This window comes from Oreochromis aureus, linkage group 9 (genome assembly GCF_013358895.1).
Source record: "Oreochromis aureus strain Israel breed Guangdong linkage group 9, ZZ_aureus, whole genome shotgun sequence".
NCBI lineage: Eukaryota > Metazoa > Chordata > Actinopteri > Cichliformes > Cichlidae > Oreochromis > Oreochromis aureus.
This window is the reverse complement of record NC_052950.1, coordinates 40,438,879-40,464,749: the sequence shown is the minus strand read 5'-3', so window position 1 is coordinate 40,464,749 and position 25,871 is coordinate 40,438,879. Positions and strand designations below refer to the sequence as shown.

The following is a 25,871-nucleotide window of genomic DNA, read 5'->3' as shown; positions in this document are numbered from 1 at the left end:
TCTCTCTGAGGAGGAGGAGGAGGAGGAGAAGCGGAGACTGAAGTCTGAGCCTTTCAGCTGCACTTTCCCGCTCTACCTGTCTGCCTGCTCACCTGTCTGCGCGTGCCAGGCTCGGACAGGAAACAACAGGAGAAGAAGGAGAGGAGCAGGAGGAGGCAGAGGAGTGGGTTACAGTTGAGAGTAGTTTCCTCCGCGCGGAGGCTCCGCTGTGAACATGGAGCTTGCTGGAAGTTTGGTGCTGCGCGCGGCGCTCCTTCTGCTTGCGCTGGGACTAACGGGCGCGCGGGCGGACACCTTCAAAGGTAAGAAGAGCTTCGGGGCCGGGTTCGGGGGTCCAGGACCCGGAGGAGCAGGAGGAGGAGGAGGAACATGGGAGTACTGTGTTGGCATCCAAGTTTCCAGCTAGGAAAACCTCCCCCGTCTCCTTCTCTTCTTCTTCTTCTTCGTGGTTTTCTTTCCGAGTTTGTCGGAACCAGAACCAGCAAAGTCGCTTTATTCCGTCACGTGACGGCAGTAGACTTCGGTACAGTCCAGCTTTCTAACCGAAGTGCGTTCACATTCTGCCCGGTGTTGTTTTATGAACCCAAACTAACCGACTGATCGATCAGATGATCGGAAACATAATCGGCTCTGATGATGTCACAGTCCTGCTCCTCCAACAGTAGAAACTACCAATAGAACAGAGTAGAAACAGACACAAGAGCAGGCTGACTGTGTGTGAAGCAGGACAGGCTGAAGTCCGTCATTACAAAAATTGATTTGTGAATGATGGTATTGATCTGATCGGCTGGACGCTCTGCTGCAGAACCCAGAGTAGAACCCACAATAGAACACAGCATATGTTTGCAGTAGAATCAGTGAGGTCGCAGCACAGAGCTGAGATGAATCCTTTTGAATTCATGTGAAGTAGAACTCACGCAACCATATTTGACCGTATTGATCATATTGATTATATTTTGAGTGTTTTCTCAGTGTTTTTCTGCAGGTGTTTGAAGAGTCACACAGTAGAATTAGTAGAAACCAGGGTTGATTGTCCTCCCGTACAAAAGTCAGTTTGAATTCTGACTGATTGAACAGTTGTGGGAATAAAAGTCACAGGTTTAAGTATTGATCATATTTCCAATGCAGTGATCATGTTGCAGCAGAGTAGAATTGAAAATAGAGTCAAGTAGAATCTGCAGCAGGAGGACAGTAGAGGACAGTAGAACAGAGAATATGTGCCATGGTGGGACTGTGTCTGATTTAAGGTCAGGCTGTTATTGATCAATTGCCCGTCTCTCCAATAAAAACGATGTGTTTGTGCGTTCGGTCCCGTTTCCTGATGTTGGCGTCGCTGCTCTGACTGTTGCATTCAAAGACTCATTTGAACCAAAGCCCAGAGAATCAGCTCCACCAGAGCGTGTGTCGGCACGGTCACATCTATAAATCAATACCATGATTATTGATTAACAGTCTGGTTGTGTTTGTGAGGCTTTTAATGTCCCTGGTAACACCCAGGCTCTGCAGTGAGCCGCAGACATGTTGTGGATGTGTGTACTTGTACTGCAGTAGTACAGCCTGTGGATGTGAGGATGATGAAGCTGATGAAGGTGAGGTTGTTTTCAGTCAGCTGTTGTTCCTGTGCTCAGCTGATGGGGGCAGCAGTGAGCAAACGGTCTCTCTCTCTCCTTTACTAAAGTTTACTTCTTCGTTTTAAAAAAAAAGCTGTTCAGCGCAGATTTGATCGACATGTCGAAGCCTCTCCCCTCAACATCAGGTCTGCACTTGGATTGGATTAAACACTGCATCTCAATCACTTTTAAACGATCGGGTTCCACAACACAAACAGACGAACATAGTGTACGCTGTTAAGTGGCTGGAGGATTGCCAGGATTTATCGGGGAAACCAAACAACCTCTGGCTACAACACAGGGGAGCTACCTCGTCAGGCCAGGACTCTGCAGTCTATTTACACCTACAGGCCAGTGGACACTCCTTCAATGATGAGGATGTACACATCCTGGACAGGGAGGAACGCTGGTTTGAGGGTGGAGTCAAGGAGGCCATTTACGTGAAAAGGGAAAGACCATCTCTGAATCGAGGAGGGGGCCTAAGGGTACATCTGTCACCATCTTACAATGCTGTGATTGCAGCCATTCCCCAACTCTCTGTGAATGGGACTCATGGACATTGATCAGTGATCAGTGATCATAAACTGAGCTCACAGCCTGTGTGTAGTCAGTGCTGCTGCTGTTTTTAAGATTAAAACCTGCAGTCAGCTGAAACTGAAGGAGTCACCTGACGATGACGAATCCTCCCACTGAAGACGTTCAGGTGAACAGAACCAACATTTTGAGATGGTTCTTCTGCTGTCAGTGGGTGTGTCCATCAGTCCCATACTGTAAGGCTTGTCTTATCAGGAATTCTTCAGGACAAAGTATCAAATTCCCGGCTGAGTCAGAACGACTTTATATCTGATTTATAAATTGTTTTTAACAAGTCGCTGTGGGCGGTGCTGCTGTTCGACTGGTGTTGGGTGGCAGTGGATCTTGTGGAGGTTGATCTTGATCTTGATGAATGTTTCTAGAGCTTGTATAGCTCATTGATCCTCTGGTCTTTAATGGTCTAACTCTGGGATTTGGTTCCCATTACTGGGAAAAACCTGAGAAGTCTTCCCTGAAGGCAGACATGTTGCCTGTAGTTCTGCTGATGGCTCAGAAACATCTGGAGATGTCAGGAAGTGTTCACATGCTTCACTGCAGTAAAAGCAGCAGAACAGCAACGAAGCAGAGCCGAACGATTTAGTTTAGGTTTCCATGACTGCTGGATGGAAGCAGGTGGAGTTGGGAATGATCAGGACTGAAGTCCAGAAGAAGACCGTGGAGTCGGCTTCAGGAGTCAAACTGCAGGAGCTTCTGTCTGCAGCCTGAGGGTGTTTTTGATTTCTCCTCCTGTCCGTCCCTCTCTGCTGCACATATGGACGGCTGCAGGGTGTGTGTGTGTGTGTGTGTGTGTGTGTGTGTGTGTGTGTGTGTGTGTGTGTGTGTGTGTGTGTGTGTGTGTGTGAGAATGAAACTCTCTGTGGTTTGAGTCTAAGATGGCCGCCATGCCCTGATAACCGCGGAGATAGAGCGGAGCTAATGAGCATGCCCGGTGGTTGGGTTCAGGTGGGAGTTTGTGGTGTTCACTTTGTTCACTGTGTTGTTGTTTTTTGTTCTTTAGCATCCTTTTAACGACGCTTTGTCCTGAGATTTTCAAATTAAAAGTTTCTGACTGTAAAGCAGTCTCCTGTGACCTCCACTCCGATGATCTTCACCTTTGAGTCTTTGAATCTTTTAAAAGCAGTACTTTTGTCCATTACAGGTAATTCACAGCAGTTTCTCCAGGTGCACTGTGGGTAATGTAGGCTGTGGTTTTCATGGAGTGAAAAGATGTGGGAGTGAGTGTGGTGGAAGGTGCACAGAGACACCTGGACTCAGAGACGGGCTGTAATTAGAGAGCTACTGTTAACTCAGCAACACACACACACACACACACACACACACACACACACACACACACTGAAACACACACTCCCGGTGTGTCCAGGTTCAGGACTGTCGCTGATTCAGGACTTTAGCCTTTCCTCCTGAGTGTGTGAGTTTCTGTGTGTGTTCAGATGAAGTCAGCTCTTTGTTCTGTCTCGTCAGGGTTTTAATGAAGCTCACAGATTAACCTCACACTGCGCACTCAGGTGTGTGTGTGTGTGTGTGTGTGTGTGTGTGTGTGTCGAGGGTCCTCAGTGAGTTAATTATCTCTCCTCACACCTCTGAGACCTTCACTTCTTTCCTCTTCTCCTTCTTTGTTTCTCAAAGGCAGCTCCGTCTGACCAATCACAGTCTGTCCTCCCTGTCATGTGATCAGCATCGACTGTGTGTCTGACAGTTTATTTGTATGTTTAAAACTCATGCAGTAGATTTAATTCTTGTGTTCAGGTTAGGTCATGTGATAGCTGGTCACATGATCAGAGGAAACGACCTCTTAGTAATGTAAAAGTATGCAGCTAGCTTGGGTCACGATGTTATGATGCTGCACACACACCAAACGTCACGGCGCCATCAGCTGACCGTTACTGTGAATGGTGGCTGTGTAACGCTAAACATTCACCTTTGTACACGATTGATCAAAGTCTGCTACGTTTGTTACAAAAGTACCTGATAGATATCTGCTATTTAACAGTATCAGATGTATAACAGTACCTGGTATATAAAGTAAATGTAAACAGTAGTAGCATAAAAGTATCTCGTGTACTTGAGTCAGATGTTCAGCGCTGATGAATGGAAACTGGGAAACTTCATGCAGAAACCGAAAACTGCTCCAGACAGCAAGCCATGGGAAACACCCAGCTCTGTGTGTGTGTGTGTGCGTGTGTGTGTGTGTGTGTGCGTGTGTGCGCGCTCAGGCTGCTTCTTAAGCCAATTGAGGCTTTTAGCTGCTGTACAGTCACCTTTAATAGTGTTAGTGTAGTGAGCCGCTCAGCTCCAGTAAGTGAGTGTGTGTGTGTGTGTGTGTGTGTGTGTGTGTGTGTGTGTGTGTGTGTGTGTGTGTGTGTGTGTGTGTGTGTGTGTGTGTGTGTGTGTGTGTGTGTGTGTGTGTGTGTGCGTGCGTGTGTGTGAGCACTCTCTCAGATCTTCACCTCTGCACTGATTGAAATAATGAGCTGTGTGTGGTGATGGCGTTCCCTGAGCGATGAGGACTGTGGCTCTGTGTTTGATGGTTCTACCTGAGCAGGAAAAAACTGAGCACGCCGTCACAACTGTCGGCTAACAGGCGATAGCGCTCACAACCTTTCTGCAACTAAACGAATGCCTCCGCATTTTTATCATCCCGGTTTATGTAAGGCTCAGACTCACCTTCCCATTGGCTGAAACAAACACACAGCAGCACCCCGCCTCTGCTGGGAAAGCTTGTCTGAGCTCACTAAGATCAAACTGGGCACGTCTGATTACTGATCAATCGAGCGATCGATCTGTGGATACCAGGAAATACAAACCAGCTGCTTCCTCTGGAGGAAACTTTAGAGACGCAGATTCTCCAGGTTTTCATTTTTCACTTTAGGGTTGGGCGATTGGACGAATAAATCACCCTCATTTTTACAAGGGTGATTTCTTTATTTATTTGCCCATGAGTAAGTTTGCTCATAATGATGGAGCTAATAGAAGCAGTCAACAGAAATAATAGCGCTGTTTTAACTGCACCCTCTTTTATCTGCAAGCAAATGCCCCGTCCTCTGAGTGTTCTCAGTCCTGAGAGTCCTGGAGTCCTTTGCTGACACTATACGTCTGCACAAGCGCTTTGGTTACATCCTTAGGTTTACCTCTTTCAACCAGTTTAAAGCCAAAGAAATCCCAAATTAGAGACTTTATATTTTATTGGGCAATTAGTTCGTCCATGTTTAGCCTTCTTCTGTGTTGTAAATGCACAAATCAGTCCAATGATTACATGGCTCCGCCCATTAAAAGTCATCCGCGAATATATCGCCCATCGTTGACTATTGGACTTACGATTGTTGGTTGGAACATTTTTACGTATCGCCCAACCCTACGTTTAGAGCTGGGCGATATAAGATTTTTTCATATCACGATATGTTTTTTTCATTTCAGGCGATAACGATATATATCACGATATAAGCCAAATAACTATATTTGTAAGATTTAAATGTGCCGTTGCTCACAAGTAAAATGTGAAATAATTAGCAGCTTGTTTTAATTAAAATATTTATTTCCCATAATAAGTTCAACAGGGTAGATGTACTTAAGGAACATGAGACTTCAGTTTCAGATAAAGGCAAATATTGCAAACTACACAAAAGGCAGCCGCTAAAGCGTTTAAGTTCCAAAATAGAACAAACAAACAGACTAAATTGTCAATTCCACTTAGAAACAAAATATTAATTCTAAAAATAAATCTTAGGTCGTTTTACAGAAGAACAGACAACATTGACTAACTTTTGTCAATATCAAATAAACTGAGAACTAAAAGGAAATTCTCAATCTCTCCTTGTTGTATAGCTTAGCTTTTCAAACAGTTTTAACAGTTACTTTAGTCTGACAAAAGCCGAATGACGAATTAGCGCTTTCAGTCAGAGATTGAGCATGCACCGCTTTATTGTATTTCCAGACTTGCTTTCGGCACAATTTACAGTGCGCGCTACTCTGTTTTTTGTCAGACTTGAAACAGCCAAAATACCTTCACACTACGGAACTTCTGTGGCCCTTCCGTTCAACAAGCTCTCCGGCATTGGAACCATCACCTGTTTTTTCTTCGGTAACCTTCGCTCACGCTCTCGGTTGATTTTTCTCTAGTTGGCAAACTCCTTTCCTTCATTACCCAGGCTGCACGGCTGCAAAAACAAATACACATGTGCGCCTTGGCGCTTGTGCTGTACGTAACAAGTCACGTGACGTGACGCTGCGGCTGTGATTGGTTTGGCTCTGCGCTACTTAATTTGGATTGGCTGTTCTTTTTTTTTTTTTTTAAGAGGACAAGAGAGATGAGGCCTATCGCAATAGTTTAATTTTTCTATCGAGAAAAAGTTATTTCGCAATACATATCGTTATCGTTCTATCGCCCAGCTCTACCTACTGCACTGGAATGATTCAGTCAGTCAGACTCGGCATGTGTTTTAAGTTCAGTAAGTGTGTGATTACATGTGATATGTTTGATTGTGTTTCCAGATTATAGTCAGGGATGCAGCGCAGAGCCCACTAGCAGGATGAAAGTTAAAAAGCTTTTTAGTGAACTGTCTGCACGGTTGTTGATCATGTGAGTGCAGACAGGAGGCAGAGGTGTTCTGGCCTCTTCAGCCTCTGCCTGCTGCTTTGCAATCCACACAGCTCCCTGTCCTGTCCCTGAGCTGGCCGTCAGTGATTGGCTGTGAGGGACATGGAGGATGTGCAGAATGTTTTGTGCTCTGGCTGTTGTGTTGTGTCCTGTGCGTTCAGCTCAGAGTTCCTGTTTGGTAATAAAGAAATGAATCTGCTCCTCAACTCCCGCCTGCATCTTCCTGTTTGTGTTCAAGTCTTTTAAAAAATCTTTGTTGGCTTTAATCTCCCCGTAAATCCACATCTGAGTATCAGCGGCAGCAGAGGCACCGCTTCCTGTGTGTTTGCACTCGGGCCGAGTTGGATTAAAGCTGCCCTGGCGGGCTGAGATGCCGCTGTGCCCCCCACTACCCAGATTAACACGCCGCCTTCAGACGCTGTGTCTGCAAACCCAGCGGGGATTAAAGGAGCCAGATTAAGACTCTCTTTGTTTAACTTGTGAGACGAGATCAACGCTGCGGAGGAGGCCGGTGTCAGCGCTAAGCTCTGTCTCCGAGATCCACATCTTCTCCGGTCCCCGAACTCTCCGCAGGACAGCGAGGTCTCTAATGCTCGAGGCGCCGCTCGAGGTCACGTCACCAACACCAGCAGATAACGAGAAAGTGAAGATCCAGGAGAAAATCCTGTTTTCTGGAATCACAGACATGAGGATGAAAAAGGAGGAGATAAAAGGAGTTTTTCCTGATGCTCACACACACACACACACATGCACACACACACACACGCACACACACACACATACGCACACAAACACACAAACACGCACGCCCACCACACACACACAGCCTGGGACAGAGGGAAGTTGAGGCCATGGTTTGCAGCTCAAACACACATCTTAATTTAAGCAGCTTGAAGGCCAAAAACAAAAAACTGAAAGATCCCACAAGCAACGCTCCTCAAAGACCCCACCTCCACCCCCCCAGCTCTACTTTTACCTGTTTACCTAACATGTTGCCATGGTGAGAGTAAACCGACTCACCCACAGCCTGTGAACCCTGGCTCAGATCACCTGATCACCTTCAGCCACACCATGTACCTGTAGGGCGGAGGCCCTGCAATGATCCTGAGAAACCCCAACGATTAGACCACCATCAGCAGCGCTTTGGCGACAGTGGGAAGGAAAAACTCCCTTTTAACCCGAAGAAACCTCCAGCAGAACCAGGCTCGGGGAGGGGCGGGTCTCTGGGCTCATAAGCCGGATCAGGGTTTTGATTTTATGAGTGACTTTTTCACACCTGGTTCTGGTTCCTGTTCTGGTTTCTGTTCTGGTTCCCCTGATTCAGACGTGCGTGGTGCTGGAGGAGTCATGTGACCGTGCTGTCAGAGTTGGCATTCTGGGTGGGTTCAGCTTGTAAAACTTCGCACGGCTCTCATGGGTAAACGTGGTTGTGGGTCAGGCAGGCGACAGCAGGCCACTGATGGAGCTGACGGAGCTGACGGAGGCGAGAACATGTACCTAAGTAAATAAGCGTCAGTTGTTTGTTTAAGAAAAGCGTGGAGCTGATGGAGCTCAAAGTCCAGATACACCCGCTGTGAGCTGCACGCACTCTGGACTCCTGCTCCGACCTACTGTTTGTCAGATTAATGAAATTATTTCTACGACATCAGATTATAAAGAAGAGTCAGCATGTCTTCAGGAGATTACAACACACACACACACACACACACACACACACACACACACACACTGCATGGAGAGACTGTGTGTGTGTTTAATCCGTGTCCAGAGATGTCAGTCTGATTAATGCTGTGCCCCAAATCCCTGATCATATTCACAGGATTATTGTTTGAAGACGATGTGTGTGTGTGTGTGTGTGTGTGTGTGTGTGTTAAGATGCTTCCTGCCTGCTCAGCGCGACTCAAACTTTAAGCTCATCTGTCGGTGCTCACTGAGCGCGTGCAGACCCTCAGACTGACCGCATGGGTTTTTACAGCAAACAGAGAAAAAAGATTCTAATAAATCAATAATTCTGTAACAATGATCAATGATCAGTAATCGCTGGACATCGCTGTCCTACCTGAGCCGAGTTCAGGTGCAGCCGGAGCCGTGGGACTCATTTTAATATTTCATGTTTTCTGAGAGCTGAATATCACATTCATATCTACACTCATATGTAAGACCCCAACTCCTCCTTTAATACAAGTGTGTGTCTCTGTGTGTGTGTGTGTGTGTGTGTGTGTGTGTGTGTGTGTGTGTGTGTGTGTGTCTGTGTGTGCTGACGGTGAGATGAGAGGAAGGCAGAATAAATATTTTATTAAGATTTTAACGCTTTCTCTTTCTTATCATAATCATTATGTTAATGATCTGAAAGTTCTGCCAGCTAACAGATAAGCCCCCCCCCCCAACACACACACACACACAGACACAGACACACAGTTTCCTATAGTGCTGTTAAACCCTACAGGGACTTCAAGCCCAGCAGCTGCTATTTAACCTAAATTACTACAGTAAATATTCATATGCAGTTAATATCTGTGTGTGTGTGTTTGGGCTGGGTTGAATTGTTGGTTCCAGCTAACTGAAGCGAGGTGAAGTATATCCAAAAGAAGAAAACCGTATCAGAAGTGGTCGGAGCGTTCTGCTCCTCCAGTTTACCTGATGGTTGTTTGACGCTGATCTCACAGCGATGGTGCCGTCTGATTGGCTGAGTATGTCCTGTGGCTTCACCATGTTTATAATGGTGCCAGTTTAATAGTAAATCTGAAACCTTTGGAGGAAAAGAGAACGACGGCCCTAAAGGAGCGTTTCAAAGATGGAGACAGGCGTTAGTCTATGACGCACCTGCAACAAAACGGGACACACAGACGCAGTGTGGGGTTTGAACCTGGGACCTCGTTTCATGTCAGCACTAACCACTGCTCCACCACGCCATGACGGGGGTTATAAAGGCTTACTGTTACTGCTCTGAGCAGGGAGCTAAGACTGGCGGCCGCTCAGATCCATGTGATTTTCACACAGTCAGTGAAGGCACCACAGGAATATTTTGTGAAATCACCTTTAGCAACGGTGTCTTCACTTGCGTCGTAAAGTTGGGCGCTTCTGGCAGGCGGCAGCTGAGCCCGCTTGGTGTGAGCCGAGGATGAGTTTTTGGGTCAGAGCGAGCGCCGGTGTCCTCGGGCGGCTCCAGACTCTTAATGTGCTACCAGACTCTGATTAATGATTGGCTGTATGTGTGTCAGAGCGTAACCGCGGGAAACCAAGACTCACCTCTGGGACCGGTCGAGGCTGAGCGAGGTTAAAGACATGCAGAGAGAGAGAGATTAGAGCTCTGTGATCGTCTTACTCGTTTGTAGGTGAAAGCGCTTTGATGTGACCTGATTCTTTGTTTCTGTAGGAAACCATCAAAGTTTTGGGGATTAAATGTGTGTGTGTGTGTGTGTGTGTGTGTGTGTGTGTGTGTGGCAACCACAATCAGCACAAAAACAGGGACTAAAGAGGCGGAGCATGAAGTTCAAACAGATGAAACATTCACAGCAGATATCAGCCGCAGGATGTCGGTGCGAGCAGCTGACCTGACACTCTTCCCCTCGTCCTCCTCACCTTCCTCTTTCTGTGCCTGAGCCTTGTCATCAGTCCTGACAAAGCAGCAAATATCACACTTTCAGAACAGTTTTTGGAAGCTTTACTTCCTTGTCTTTCTGACATGCAGAGCATGTGACACACACCGTAAAGCTGCTTCCACAACAGTAAAAAGTGAAGTGAAAAAAGTAAGAATAGATTATCGTTTTTATTTTAGTCGTTAAGGACACACAGACGACTCCAGGGTTATTAGAAATGAGCCAAGGTGATGCCTGGTCTGTGTGATGTCACATCACAGACCAATAAACAGAAAACCTTCAGTTTCTTTTCCAAAATGAGGAAACCAAGTGAAACGGAGCCGCCGTGAGCACTTCGTCACAGAACCAACGCGATGGGTCGGCTTTCACTTCCCCGACGTCTGAAGCAGCTTCATCAACGGCTCAGAAACAGAAGAGCATCATCTGCATGTCCACACACTTTGACCTGAAGCAGCTGCTAACCCGAGGCTCCTCGACTCCTCTATGGTTACTGCAAACACTTATTTTCTTTAAGTTCACCAGCTGAAGGACGTGTTACCTCCTTCAAACCTGAGTGAGACGCTCAAATGTGCAAAACCTTCAAACACAGAGGAAGGACAATGAATCAGCAGCGTCACGTCCAGCACCGACACTGCTGACTGGTTTGTTTACTAAGCTTCCCTGACTGAATATACACCTGTAGCTCAGGTGGTAGAGCAGAACATCATCTGTTGATTGGATGGTCGGTGGTTCAATCTCTGGCTCCCCCATCCTTACATGCCAAATATCCTTTATCTGGGGTGTGAATGTGTGTGTTAGTGAGAAAGTGCTACACAAGAATCAGACCATGTAAGTGTTCATATATTTGGTGGTATAATGTAGGCTGCACATTTTGTGCATGTGCAGATGATCAGAATTAAACGTTGTCAGAGTCTTATTAAATTCCCTGTGAGGACAGTGAACAGCTCATTAGTCCAGTCTGGGTGTCGTTGTGAGTTTCATAAAATCAGAGTAATGAGCTCACAGCTTCATTTCTAAAAATGCTCTTTATGTCATGGCCCTGTGCCTCCCCGGCTAGCCCGGTCTGGCTACAAGTGTTTTTGTCTCTTTTGTCCCTTCTCTCTTCCCTCTCGTGCTCTGCACACCACCGGGGCGGAGTTCTCTGTGAGCTCCCGCCCCTGGCTCCCGCACCTGCAAACAATCTCCACTCTGGCTCGGGACTTAAGGAGGTGGCTGGAGGCGCCTCGTCGCTGGATTATTGTGTAACACTTGTTAGTGTCATTACTAATCAAGCTTTCTCTGAGTTTCACTCGTGCCGCTGCTTACCTATTCTCCTTTCCTGTGTCAGACTTCTCGCCAGCCTGAGGATCGCCATTTGGTGAGCTTTAGCCGGAGTACGAGCTAGCCTGAGCGTCCGGGAGAGATTGTACATAGCCCGTGTGTTCCTTCCCTGTGCCTGTGTCCCTGGAGACCCACCTTCCCGTGACCTCCCCCCCCACTTGTATATATTCGCATCTGGTGTCAATTGTTAATAAATTGTGAACCTTTTGAGACGGTCTGCTTTGAGTCTCTCCTGAGCCTGACACTTTAGTCCTGTCAGAGTCTGATAATCAGTCTGAGGACAAACAAGCGCTTCAGGAGTCCTTCGTTAACTCGTCCATCTGCCTCTGACTGCTGCACCAAACTATGAGCAGCAGAAAGAAAGGAGAGACGAGCTGACCCAGGATCAGCCTCACAGATGGAGGCGCAGGTCTGAGTGCCCCCCAGGCCTGCCTCGCAGCACAGTTACATTAAAGTCCCAGCGCTGTCAGGGAGCTGCAGGCCCATCCAGGCGATGGATGTGCCTGCCAGGAGGTGATGGAGGCGATGGAGGTGATGGAGGCGAGGGAGGTGATGGAGGCGAGGGAGGCGATGGAGGCGATGGAGGTGATGAAGGCGATGGAAGTGATGGGGTGATGGAGGCGATGGAGGTGATGAAGGCGATGGAAGTGATGGAGGTGATGAAGGCGATGGAAGTGATGGGGGTGATGGAGGCGATGGAAGTGATGGGGGTGATGGAGGCGATGGAAGTGATGGAGGCGATGAAGGTGATGGAGGAGATGGAAGTGATGGGGGTGCAGGGCTCGCAAAATTTCAAAATCCCTGGTAGCCCTTCGGGCAGGGACTCTTCAGTTTGTGGTAGCCCAAAATAAATTTAAGTAGCCCGAATAAAAAAGAGAGCAATTTCTTGATTGATGTTTTGTTTCCTGCTTTGTTTCCGTTACAATATTATACATTAAAGTATAATATTGTAACGGAAACAAAACATTAATCAAAAAATTGTTGAAACACAAATTACAACATTGTATAAAAATTACAATCATCAACTCAAATAATTGGTTCTAATTGAACAGAAATTTCTATGAACTTGTAAGAACTGTGTACAACATGAATCAGTCTGTGTCAGATCCTGAATTTGAAATTTCCACTGAAGTCACAGGTAAGAGGTAAGTGGAACCAAGATCGAGGACATTTGCTTTTTGAAGTTTGCAAAGACTGCTAAATTTTGCCAATGGCAGTTCGCTCTTTGCAACACAGTACGCTGTTCTAAACAGATTTTTCAGGTTTATTTTTAGTATGTTCTTTGCAGTTGGTGTTTGTTCTGGGAAAGACATTGCAGACTGAGCAGTAATGTATTTCTTGCATTTTTCATGGGTTCTAATGGGGGTCTTTCTGAAAATTACTGGTCCCAGTAACAAAGGCGCTTGTCGACTCAGAAATCGAGGGAAAACCAACAACACACCCGGCAGAACATTGTTATTTACAGGGGGTGCACATAAGTGGTCCGCAGGTGCGCATTTGCTGTCAAAATAAAAGACGCGCACCAGATAAGAAATTGCAACGCGCGCTTGCGTACATATAAAAGGCACTGTTTTTTTCCGCTAGAGTGGGATTTTCACGGCATATTCTGCACCACATCTCTGTGCGTTCATCATTTCTTTGAAGCCAGCTCACCTCCTGCAACCACTTTTCCGAGAATACGCGCTTCTTTTGCGATTCGGACTCCTTCTGACATTTCTTTGGAGGTGGAGGAACACCAGAGTAATTGCTTAAAGGAGCTTCTTCAACAGCTTTAAGAGTTCTAAACAAATGTCTGTCCTCCTCCAGAAAATCTGGAGGCGCGCGTTGCAACTTCTTATCTGGTGCACGTTTTTTATTTTGACAGCGAATGCGCACCTGCGGACCACTTATGTGCACCCCTGTTTATTTAGCTCGTCATATTCCAGCCACAGAAATTCTTTTGTCCATGAAACCATAAAGCTGCACTTTCTTTTTGCCTCATAGTCTGATTTGTCATAACTTTTCCGTTTTGTGGTCGGCTTTTCTTTGGCTGTCACTTCTTCACCCTGACTTGTCTTATTTAGCTCAGCAGAACTAAAATATATATCCTGCTGCTTTTACACACGCACTCACATAACGGTCAGCGATTCTCTGCGCAATCAACCTCTCACGTGTTTAAGCTTGCTGTGGGAGATTTCACTTGTCAGGTTTGAATAGTAAGCTAATGAGTGATAAGACGATGTCAGAGGAATTGGTGCGCAATTAATCATCACTCACCAATCAGTGCTGCCGCTCTCTATACACCGTTCGCGCGATTGCAAAGTGAAAGCAAAAAACAAGCGCAAATTCAAACGCGATTTCAAACGCGATGTCACATATTGACAGTGGCTCCCCAATGCCAATGACATAATTACCCAGCTACATTTCTGAAAGAATACAAAAGCATTGACATATATTTTTATATGATAGCCCGACGGGCAGGGCTGAGATAGATTTTGGTAGCCCGACTGGAAAATTCGCTAGCCCCGGGACGTCGGGCTAGCAATTTTGCAAGCCCTGGGGTGATGGAGGCGATGGAGGTGGTGGAGGCAATGGAAGTGATGGAGGTGATGAAGGCGATGGAGGCGATGGGGGTGATGGAGGTGATGGAAGTGATGGAGGTGATGGAGGTGCAGACACTCTGACCTCATTTCATCATGTTTCTATCGCTCCGCCTCCTTTTGTGTTCACCTTTTTCTCCTGCATGTGCTGTTGTTGTTATTATTATTGTTAGTATTGGTGATAGTACTAGTAGTAGTAGTAGTAGTATAAAAAAGTAAGTAAGTAAAATTTATTTATATAGCGCATTTCACAGATAAAAATCACAAAGTGCTTTACAAAAAAAGCATGTTTTGTGTTTTATTTTTGTATTAATTTATTTTGTAGTTTATTTTTATTTTGTTTATTCAGTCACACTTAAACCAGCGTGAGGTCATCCTCCAGGCTGGAGATGACCTTCTGTGTGCTGGGGGGAGGATGAGGATGGGGGCTGGTTCAGGCTGTGGTGTGCTCTTCGTGAGCTGGAGGTGCCATCCTCAACATTTACTCGCTCCTGTGGTCGTGAGCGGTTGTCCCTTATTTATTGGATGAATTGTTTCTGTCTGCTGCTGTGAGAGCAGCGCCCCCTGTCTGTGTGCTCCTGAACTACACACCTGATCCTGGAAGTCTGATGTGAAAAACGTTAGTGTTTAATGGAAACATTTCTCTCCGCTGCCCCTGCTGGCCATACAGAGACACTGCGAGAGCCCCAACCTGTGAAGGTGCCCAGGATGACTAAGGTGACGCTTCATCATGCTGTTTTATTTAATATGTGCTCTCAGAGTTTTAATTACAGACCGCAGTTTTTACTAAATCTTTCGTTCAGTCATTATTTCCTCTCTTTTACCCAAAGCGGTTTAAAAATAAAAGACTATCTGTTCATCATGTTTCAAAGCTTCATTTTAAGCTTCAGTGCCACCCACACTGAAAAAATGCAGGTTTTTCACAGTGTCCAGCTTTTATTGTGAAAATGTAATGTGAATCAGTGAGTTTTCACTTTGAGCTTTAGTTCAATTATACGTGTAAACACAGGAGGGCTGCTGCGTTAGTGCTGATACTCTGGCTACTCTGGCTGTAATATTGGTACTGCTGTCAGGTGATGACCTAATTTATTGGTCAGTGGCCAAAGGTGAGTTAGAGTTGGTGGGCGTGACCGAAAAGGTACTCAGTGGTGTGCTGTGGGCTGATGATGGTCTGATTTCAGTGGGTCACTGTGGAAACGCGTCTGGTTCCACACACAGGGCTGCAGCACCAGCTCAGATACAAGTACATACTGACTGTATCATACACTGGTGCTGTTACAGGGTGAAGGATAACCAGGACAGCTGAGGTCAGAGAACAGAGACAAAGACGTGAGGAAACACGGACCAATAAGGAATCCCTTCGTTCCTTCTTGGGATGCACTTTAATCTGGACCTTAATCTTCCATGTTTCTGGGTTATGAAATGTTCTAATCTGCTCTCTCTGGATTATCTGGATTTTTAACTGAAACCCTCATTTGCATATGTCTCTGTGTGGCAACCCACAGCCTCAAAAGAAATCCACAAACACCCAGAACAGAGCCCTGTGGGACACTCCAGGAGAACTCTGTCTGTCTGTACATCCATCCAGCCACCTGCTTATTGCAGTGAAGCTTGTAGGTGACCGAGCTGCTGTCCAGCTGTCCCAGGGTGGAGCTTGGTCAGGTCACTTGCAGCCTTCAGATATGGAATGAAGGCACAAATGTGACGTTTCGCTCACGTTTTAATACCTCGACCTGTTTTCAGGCTCAGGGACACCTGAATGCTGCTTTGGTCTAGACGGACCTTCTCAGAGTGGCTGCAAGATGAAGCAGGATCTGCTCTCAGTTTTCTTCATTGTGGACCAGAAAGTCCAAAGTTCTGGATCAGTTTTTTGTGTTTGGAGTCCTCGTTGGGTTTGAGAGCATGTGTGAGAATTTGTGATGAGTGTCACTAAGCAGAGACGGGTGGGCCGGGTCCTTCAGTTTTGGGACGTGCAGAGCGTTGGGCAGACGTGGACGTGCCGCTGTGACTCGCTGTGACTGGCGGTGACAGATCTGATGTAGTTCACAGAGGACTTGAAGACAGAGTGACAGCAGCTGTCCTCTGGCTCTAGAGTGGACGGTATGACTGATGAGGACAGACAGCGGACACACGGAAACACTTACCCCTCCGCTGGCAATTGCTGTGCACACACACACAATACAGACTGTCGCAATATTAATAATAATAATCACTACTGTGCAGTCTGATCTGAGGGACCTACAGTTCGGTGCTGAGGGTCCGACCCACGAGCTGGCAGAGCCTCATTCAGCAGCAGGAAGTGGCAGTGATGGTTTCCTGTGTGTCGGTGTGTCACATCACTGTGGAGGAACAATGGCCCACTTTGGTGTGTAGCATTCGTCACAGCTCTGTGAGCTCTGGAGTCTGGTTGCACCGTTGCAGCAGCTCCTCCCCCTGCTGACAGCTGCTAGGAGCTGTTTGGTTTCCTCTAAACATGCTGCTGTGCTTTGTGGACAAACATCTCCACTCTGGTGGACCTTGGTCCAGGGGTCTGGTGGGTTCAGGCAGCTTTGTCCTGCAGACCTTCAAAAGCAGCAGTAGCCACATGTATGGCTGATATTTCCTCTAATGGAGCCCGGCTGTGTTAGTAAAGAGGAAACGTCTCTTAACCAGGATAAAAATGTGTTTATCTTGACTGATGAGTGAAACGGGGCAGGTTCATGTCAGCCTGTAGGAACTCAAGGAGCCCCTGCAGACCCAAACACAACACACAGGTGGACTCTGGAGGACTTCTGGTAACTCTGCCTGTCTGCTCGCATTTTCACTCTCACTGGAAAGTTCACGTCTCTTTTTGATTTGCCTTCCATGCATACATGCTGACACATACAGAGGTTCTGCTTCTAGTCCGGTTCCCTCTGGGTTTGTTTGGTAACCAGCGCCTTTTTGTCTGGTGTGGCAGGGCCGCCACTTGACCACTGACCTCTGTGAGAGCTCTTGGCTGCTCGGTTCTCCGTGTGATACTTCAGGAACCTACTTCAGGTCTGGATTAGTCCGAGTGTCGAGTCCAGCAGCTCCCCTCCTCCTCCCCTCCTCTTCGTCCTCGCCGGGAGGAGTTACGACCTGGAGGGAGGAAGAAATGCAGGAAGTGAAAGATGAAGGAAGCGGAATGGGGGGAGAATCAGTGTGTGTGTGTGTGTGTGTGTGTGTGTGTGTGTGTGTGTGTGTGTGTGTGTGTATTACAGGGTAATTATTAGTAATTAGCATATTATTCTAATACCGTCGTATAGACAGCCTTGAGTACAGCCAGATAGCAGTGATACACACACACACACACACACACACACACACACACACACACACACCCGTAGGCTCTGGGCTGACTACTGCATTATTCATGTTTGGCCCGAGGCGAGTAAGCTCTTGTGCTAACGCTAATGCTGTTAGCGCCTGGTTACTGTTTCTGCTGGAGATCACAGTTTATACACACATACGCACATACGCACACACACAAGCACAGAGAACAGAACGCATGTGGAAGTCTTCAGAAAGTCTAAACGCACATGGATCCTCACAAAAACACATGGAAACACACACACACACACACTACTGTGGAGTGCATGGAGCTGTTTATCTGTGAAGGTATTTCACTGTGTATGTGCGTGTGTGTGTTGGGTGTGGTCTGTGTTTGTCTCTAATCAGAGTTCCTTTTAATAGACGTCAGTGCGCTGAGCTCATGTTCATGTGGGGAGCACGCCTCCTCCTCCTCATTTTACCTCCTTCCTCCTCTTCCTCGTGTCTGTCTTCGCCCATCACACAGAGTCTGTTGTTTTTTTGCTGCCATCTCGTTTCAGCCTCACTGTCACTGTATACGTGTGTGTGTGTGTGTGTGTGTGTGTGTGTCACCAGCTAAATGCCACCACTGACACCACAGGCTGCAGCTGTCCATCAGCGTGTGTGTGCGTCTGTGTGTGTGTGAGACAGCCTCGGGGCCTGCTGGGAGCGCGTCTTGCCGCCCCAGCCTGTCCTGTCTCGTCCAATCAGGTCTCAGGGTTTTGTTCGGTGGGGTATTAGCATCACTACATGCTAACGGTTAACTCTGAGGCTAATAGCATACACATTAGACAGGGCTGGTTACACTCTGATAATTGGTGTGAGTGTCTGGGGTGTGTGTCGGGGAGCTCACAGAGGGCCCTGTGAGGGTCAGTGTGTGACCAGGGTCCTCGCACTGATGGGAAGACAGGCGCATGTGTGTGGTTGGCAGACAAAGACAGGAAGAAACGGCTGCTTCCTGAGAAGGAAGCATGACGGTGAGCCTGATCCTGATGAAGGGGTCACCTACACTCTGCAGGAAACACCAGCCGGTTTCCGTCCTGGCGGTCGCAGATGAGCTGTAAGAGCCGTTAGGACGGGGGAGGGGGGTGAGTCGTGAATGTCTCACGGCATGGATCTCCCAGTGTGAGTCCAGCCTCACTGCTCAGTCTCCAGTTAAAACATTTTATTTTGCTGTACGTTAAATAATCTGACTCTGGACAGCTATGCTTCGTGTTCTGTCTCCCATCACAGCGATCTGATTCGTTATTAAACTCAAAGGTTTTACAGAAATCCCAGCCTTGCAGTGTTTCCATGTATGGTGTTGCTGTACTGTGGGGCAAACATCTGTGACGTGAAACAAACAGCATCGGTAAAGCTGTTTGTTTCACATCAGGAAATCAATCAGAGGCTCAAACTGTGCAGACTGGTGCTAACAGAAGAGACGCTAAAGCCTGCAAAACATATCAAACTAGCATTTTAACAGTGTGAGCAAATCCCTTACACTGTGTACATATCCCAGCACGCATACACATGAGCATCGTTATGAATCACATGAAACAAAAAACAATCAGAGAAAAAACAAACTATGAAAATGTTTTATTTTTTAAATAAAGCAGAGATGGATGGAAGCAGGACCTCCACACTCTGTGCTGTCAGGTGGGTTGCAGTGGCTTGCAGATACCCTGAAGGAGTTTGTATAGAATAGAATACCTCTTTATTGTCATTCTACAGGGTGATTCTATTCTATTCTATTATGAAACGTACCATTTTGATGTGTAGAAAGAGATCACCATAAAGACACAAGAGTTCAAAAGCTGAAACAAAGACTCTCAGATGATGTGATGCAGTGACCGATGACCTCAGTGAAACAGTCCTGAGATTCATCAGGGTTGTGTTAGGGCTCAGTCAGGAGGTGTGGGGCTTCTCCAGGTTATCTCCTGAACTTGAAAGACTCTTTCGAATCTTTCCAGATGATTCAGCTGCAGCTAGCTTAAAGAGTCCCAGAATTAAATACATACAGTTAGGGCTGCTCAATTAATCGAATTTTAATCTCGATTACGATCTGGGCTTTCAACGATCATTAAAAATGACTGAGCCGATTATTAGCACCTCCCTCGTGCTTTACTCTCGCGCTGCTCCGTGTGGCAAATCAAGCACACCTCTCTGTGTTTCGAACACGCGTGGCAAGCAGTGTTGCCAACTCCTCAGTAAGGAAAATCGCTATTGGCTGTCCTAAAAGTCGCTAGAAGTCGCTAAATGACGTCATCACCTAATTTGCATAATTGGTCACGCTAATGTAATTGTTGTTGGAGAGAGAAATAACATCGCGGAAGAGACATAAAGTGAGTAAAAAACGTCCTAAGTGCATTTAGAGTTTATTTAGAACTACAAATTAAATTTCTTTTAGCAATTATTGTTTTTTTAATGTCACAATTCCAACCTTGCTCCTTCACCCGGGCTTGGACCGGCAAAAGTGACCCGAAATAGGCACTCTGGTGGCGTTACTTTGTGTGTGTGTGTTTATAAGTAGTTTTGAACCTTGTGATCCACAAAACAGCATAAGAGTAAAAGAGTAAAAGAAGAACTGACTGCGTTACGGCACCCGCTGCTTGTTGAGAGTAAAAGCGATATGCACTTTCACGTCTTTTTTTAGCGACTTTTTATAGAAAAAAAGTCGCTAGGGGGTCTGAAAACTCGCTAAATATAGCGACAAAGTCGCTAAGTTGGCAACACTGGCAAGAGGACCCGAGGGAAGCTCGGAAAGCTCGGAAAGCTAAGCAGAAGTTATTTGGAGAGGAGAGGATAATGGCTGCTGAAGAAAGAATGCCGTTGGTTGAAAAGAGAGGTAAAACGACTTCAGTGGTGTGGAAACCAATGTTCCCTCTAAGCTGCGCACGTGCGCAATTGCGCACTGCTGGCACGGTCTCTGCACACAGAAAATCTGCGTTGCACACAAAAAAAATCTAACCTGAATTGAAATTAAAATAAATACTTTAACAATTCTGTTTTGCAGTGTTAGTCAGTGAGTGACTGGCTGCTCCTGTATGGGATTAGAACGATGCCACCTTATCCCATAGTCCAGCCAATAATGCGATTCACATTCGTATATACGCAGCCAATCAACGTCGCTGACAGGCTATGACAGCGTCCTTACGTGCCGACACCGGTGTTTTAGCTAGCAAAGCGGCGTGGCTGATGTGCAGTGAAGCCACATTAATGACAACGTGTCCAACCATTGGAGATGTGAGCAGGACAGACGGAACAACTGACGGACAAAGTGTGGACTTTATACCAGTTTTTAAATTGTGTTGATCGGCCACGTAAAACCAGAGTTATGATAAAAATATCTGCAATGTTTGGTTTTCTTCCTGAATACTGTCGTTTATATTTACTGCGGGAAGAAACGGTAAAAACGGCGTTTTATAAGGAAAACGCTCGAAAGCGCTCTGCACCTGTGAGCAAAAACAAAACCAAAAAAACCCCACCCTTTCCTATTGGTCGAAAAAAGTACCGTGTCGACCAATCAAAAAATGATATGGCAACGTGGCATCTAGTTGTTAAGAAACGGGGGGAAGTTTTAGGAGTGACGGCGGTGTTCTGAGATGTGAGAGATTTGAGACGTTTAGCGCAAATCTTGTGTAGTTAGTGTGTAGTGTAGTCAATAGTTTTGTTGTGTGTGTCAGAACAATGAGGCGGCTGCTGAATGTTACAGGTGTTACAGCAGTGATACATCTGCTGTTGTCACACCTGCAGGTATCAGGCTGTTGTTCTCCTTTATCTCATAGTGGACAGAAATTATTTTTTGCAGAACAGCTGATTGTTCTGTAAATAGTTTGAAATGTTTATTTAAAAACGCCTTGGCTGCATTAAAAAAAAAATAGCTGCAAAAAACTTTGTTGTTTGCCAAACTGAGTTACTTTTTTGAAGTAGTAACTATATAATTAATTGCCCAGCATTGGTCATTATATGCTGTATTTTGCAGACAGAGTTACAGACTCTCTCCCAGACCACAGACTCATAATACAAGTCAGAGCTTTATGAAAAAAAAAAGAAAGAAAGAAAGTTGTGTTTTCAAAATTGGAGTTCAAGTTATTTTTACTTCCAATAGTGTTAACATACTACACAGGTCATGAATAGGATTTTTTAAATTTTCATTGTGAGTGGGCTAAAGCAGTTAATTAAAAGTAGTCTAACATAAATGTAAATGCTGTAATTTGATTATTTTAATAAACCATGTAACTTGGATGGATTAGATGCTGGCCTGACCACAGTGCACACGTCTGATGTCGCTCACAGTGGTCCAAGGGACGCTCAGGGAGTTTGTGTGTTCGCTCAGACACATGAAATATTAGAGGGAACATTGGTGGAAACATTATGGGTTCGCGGAGTCAGACGTGGATCAAATATTGTGCAGTATTTTGAAGTTCACTAAACATAGATGTTTACATTTTTCATTTATTTTTTATATTGCAAACATTTGCACTGTAATCAGTATTTGCACACTATTTTAGATTATTTTTTGACAATCTTTAAAGCCATTATTCAATATATTGTTATTGTTAAATAAATATCGTCAAATAATCGAGATCTCAATTTCAGTGAAAATAATCGTGATTATCATTTTTGCCAAAATCGAGCAGCCCTACATACAGTACAATACAACTTTATTTATAGAGCACATTTAAAAACCAATGGTATGCCAAAGTGCTTCACATAAAAGACAGAAAATAAGACAAAAATATTAGGTCAGTGTCACTAATACACAGGAATAGCATAAAATGCATATTAAAGCTTTAGGTGAACGGCAGCGTCAGAGGTGGTAGTCCAAAGGTCCACGGTTGGTCTGGGTCACTGAGAGATGAAGGGAAAAAGTCCCATTTTCTTCCATCATGTGACATTAATGATGACAACCGGAGTTATTTTAATCCCACCTACGACCACCACTGTGTTAAGGTGTGTGTTGGGGATCTTTGTCTGCTCCTCCAACTGTTGTGTTGTTTTACATGTGCAGCTCACTGTCTGTTTTTCAAAATAAAATGTCAGGTTTCATAATAAAAGCTTGGCTAGAACAATGCAGCTGTATAAACCTGATGCTGTGATCATGTGTGATCTGATCTTGGGCTTTTAGACAATCTGCACTCTGGAATAAATGTCCAGAGTAAAACTTGGTTGGTTCAAGCTGTGGTTCCTTTAATGTCTTTGAGTTCTGTTGTTTTTACTGTGTTTGTGCTGACACACATGTGAAGCGTGAGCCAGCCGCTCGCTGATACTGGAGTCAGTCTGAGAGAAAACCTCCTGAAGCTGCAGCGTACTTAACATTCCTCTGATCACTCAGCAGTGGTACTACCGAACAACAGACTCTGTGTGTGTGTGTGTGTGTGTGAGAGAGAGAGACAGTCAGAAGGTTTCAGATGCTCTCTGCAGTCTCAGATCACATGACCATCCAGAAACACAACAAAGTTGAAAAATGAAGACCAGGTTTCTCACGTGGTTTGTTCAGCTCTCCTGTGTCTCACTGTTTCTTCTTCTTCTTCTTCGGTTGTTTTTTTGTTGAGGCACTCCTGCCTTTTCCTCCTCATCCACCACACACAGATCTCCTTTGCTACGGCGGGATGCTCATTGAGGCTGACATCACTCAGTTTCCTGATCCAATCACTGCTTCATCCCTAAAATCAAATTCAGAGTTAAACTTGTTTCAGCTCCAGTGATGTGTTGTTGCTAGGCCCCCTTTGTTTTACCCATATTTTGTTTCAAACTCCACTGCAGTAAACAATTAAACACATAAAAGTAAACTGCAATAAATTACGGGTTGCAATAAAATAAACCACGAAACAAACCAGCTTTATGCTATAATTATTTTACCTTAGAGCTGGGCGATATAAGATTTTTTTCATATCACGATATGTTTTTTTCATTTCAGGCGATAACGATATATATCACGATATAAGCCAAATAACTATATTTGTAAGATTTAAATGTGCCGTTGCTCACAAGTAAAATGTGAAATAATCAGCAGCTTGTTTTAATTTAAATATTTATTTCCCATAATAAGTTCAACAGGGCAGATGTACTTAAGGAACATGAGACTTCAGTTTCAGATAAATAAAGGCAAATATTGCGAACTACACAAAAGGCAGCCGCTAAAGCGTTTAAGTTCCAAAATAGAACAAACAAACAGACCACTAAATTGTCAATTCCACTTAGAAACAAAATATTAATTCTAAAAATAAATCTTAGGTCGTTTTACAGAAGAACAGACAAAATTGACTAACTTTTGTCAATATCAAATAAACTGAGAACTAAAAGGAAATTCTCAATCTCTCCTTGTTGTATAGCTTAGCTTTTCAAACAGTTTTAACAGTGACTTTAGTCTGACAAAAGCCGAATGACGAATCAGCGCTTTCAGTCAGAGATTGAGCATGCACCGCTTTATTGTATTTCCAGACTTGCTTTCGGCACAATTTACAGTCGCGCTACTCTGTTTTTGTCAGACTTGAAATAGCGAAATACCTTCACACTACGGAACTTCTGTGGCCCTTCTGTTCGACAAGCTCTCCGGCATTGGAACCATCATCGGTTTTTTCTTCGGTAACCTTCGCTCACGCTCTCGGTTGATTTTTCTCTAGTTGGCAAACTCCTTTCCTTTATTACCCGGGCTGCACGGCTGCAAAAACAAATACACATGTGCGCCTTGGCACTTGTGCTGTGATTGGTTTGGCTCTGTGCTACTTAATTTGGATTGGGGAGATGAGGCCTATCGCAATAGTTTAATTTTTCTATCGAGAAAAAGTTATTTCGCAATACATATCGTTATCGTTCTATCGCCCAGCTCTATTTTACCTATAGTTGTTTTTTCTTTTCTTTCTTTTTTTACTGTGTAAGAATATTCAACACTCAATACATTTGTATTGTACAACTGCCTCTCTGTGCAAAATGGGTTCAAAAACATAAACAGCTGTGGGATACTGTTTGTCTGTGATTTGAACCAGGGGACCAAACTGTAGCAGGATCAGCCTGATATTGTTTGTATCCCATTCTAACTTTACTGTATAAAGAGCTAACATCACCAAAATTTCATTATAAGAAGTGTTTGTAAACCATAAATCGAGAATGTGGGATACTGTGATTTGGGTGAGCCCAGCGCGTGCTGCCGACGCAGGGGAAACATATTCTGTCGGGATACCTACCTTGGATACCTACTATTTCTCACCACCGTTGTGCAGGTGAAGCTAAAGGCTAGACATGCTTGATCATATTTTCTAGTCTTTGGTTTGGAAGCATGTTTGGCGATGCTTCAACCTCTGCTTTGTGTTTGTGTGGGAGCCCCGTCAAAAACCTGTCCAATATGCTAGCAGTGTCCAAGCAGTGACACTGAATCACCTCAGCTGCTCCTTTCAGTGGAGAAATAGAGCTCTACTCCGAGCTCCTCGTCTCCCCCGAGGCTGAGGAGACACAGTTCAATGGAAGCTCATTGGCCTCGAGGGTAGACGTCAAGCTTCACCTCCCGGCCCTGCGCCTCAGCACGGTGCCCAGCTCACAGCAGTCGGCCGTGCTGAGTCGTCATCCAGGACTAAGCCGTGGCCTCATGCAGCTCGCCTTCCTGCTCTGACAAGGTCTTTGTCACGTCTCCTGGTTTAAATAAAGTTTGTTCACTTTGAGCTGCTCTCACATTCAAGGATCAAAGAGTTAAAGAAAGTTTTTCAGTCTGAGTTGTTAATAAAAACTCGGAGGAGGCTGAAGGAGCTTTAGAGACAAAACCACAAACGAGTCATTTTCCTAATCAGGACCAGATGGCTTTATTCAGCCTCGCATACTTCAGAGAGAGAGGGAGAGGAGGGCAAGGGCGGCTCCACCCAGGCGCAGCGCCAGCCCTCGCCTTGTGTGATTGGCCGGCTGCTGACAGATTAGGCTGGATTAGAGCAGCAGCAGAGGTCTAATCCGGCCCACCAGCAGATCAGCGAAATGTTATCAGATCTCTGCGGAGTCCGAAGGAGTCCGGCTGCTCCCGCGAGAGGAGCTCAGAGCCCGAGTGTGGGAGGGAGGCCTGCCGACCTCCTCCAGTTGTTTCTCCTCCGGATTCTTCGAATGTTTCCTCTCCTTGTGTCATTTTCTCTTTCTTTAGCAGAAATCCTTGCTCCTTCTGTCTGCCTCCTGTGTTTGATGGTTTCTTATCAGTCAGGTAGAACATGAAACAGCGAGTGACGTGAGGTCGTCTCAGTTTCTGTCTTCCTGTTTTTGCTCGACATTCACTGAACTGCAACAGTTTCTCTATTTCTGTCCC

General features: G+C 45.5%; 1 protein-coding gene and 1 long non-coding RNA gene across 8 annotated transcripts in view; both read left to right on the top strand.

Moving 5' to 3' along the window:
* Positions 1-30: 30 nt before the first annotated feature.
* The window catches only part of LOC116331049 (receptor-type tyrosine-protein phosphatase mu-like), a 245,930-nt gene continuing 220,089 nt past the window's right edge, over positions 31-25,871 (top strand). For all 7 annotated transcript variants that reach the window (XM_039617696.1, XM_039617694.1, XM_039617693.1 and 4 more), the window contains exon 1: positions 31-302. In XM_039617696.1, coding sequence (XP_039473630.1) covers positions 215-302 — 88 coding nt within the window. In that variant the 5' untranslated portion in view covers positions 31-214. The remainder of the gene's footprint in view (positions 303-25,871) is intronic.
* Positions 11,175-11,927, top strand: LOC120441993. The gene is made up of 2 exons (XR_005614439.1): positions 11,175-11,650; positions 11,728-11,927. It is a non-coding gene; the product is annotated as an uncharacterized LOC120441993 (long non-coding RNA).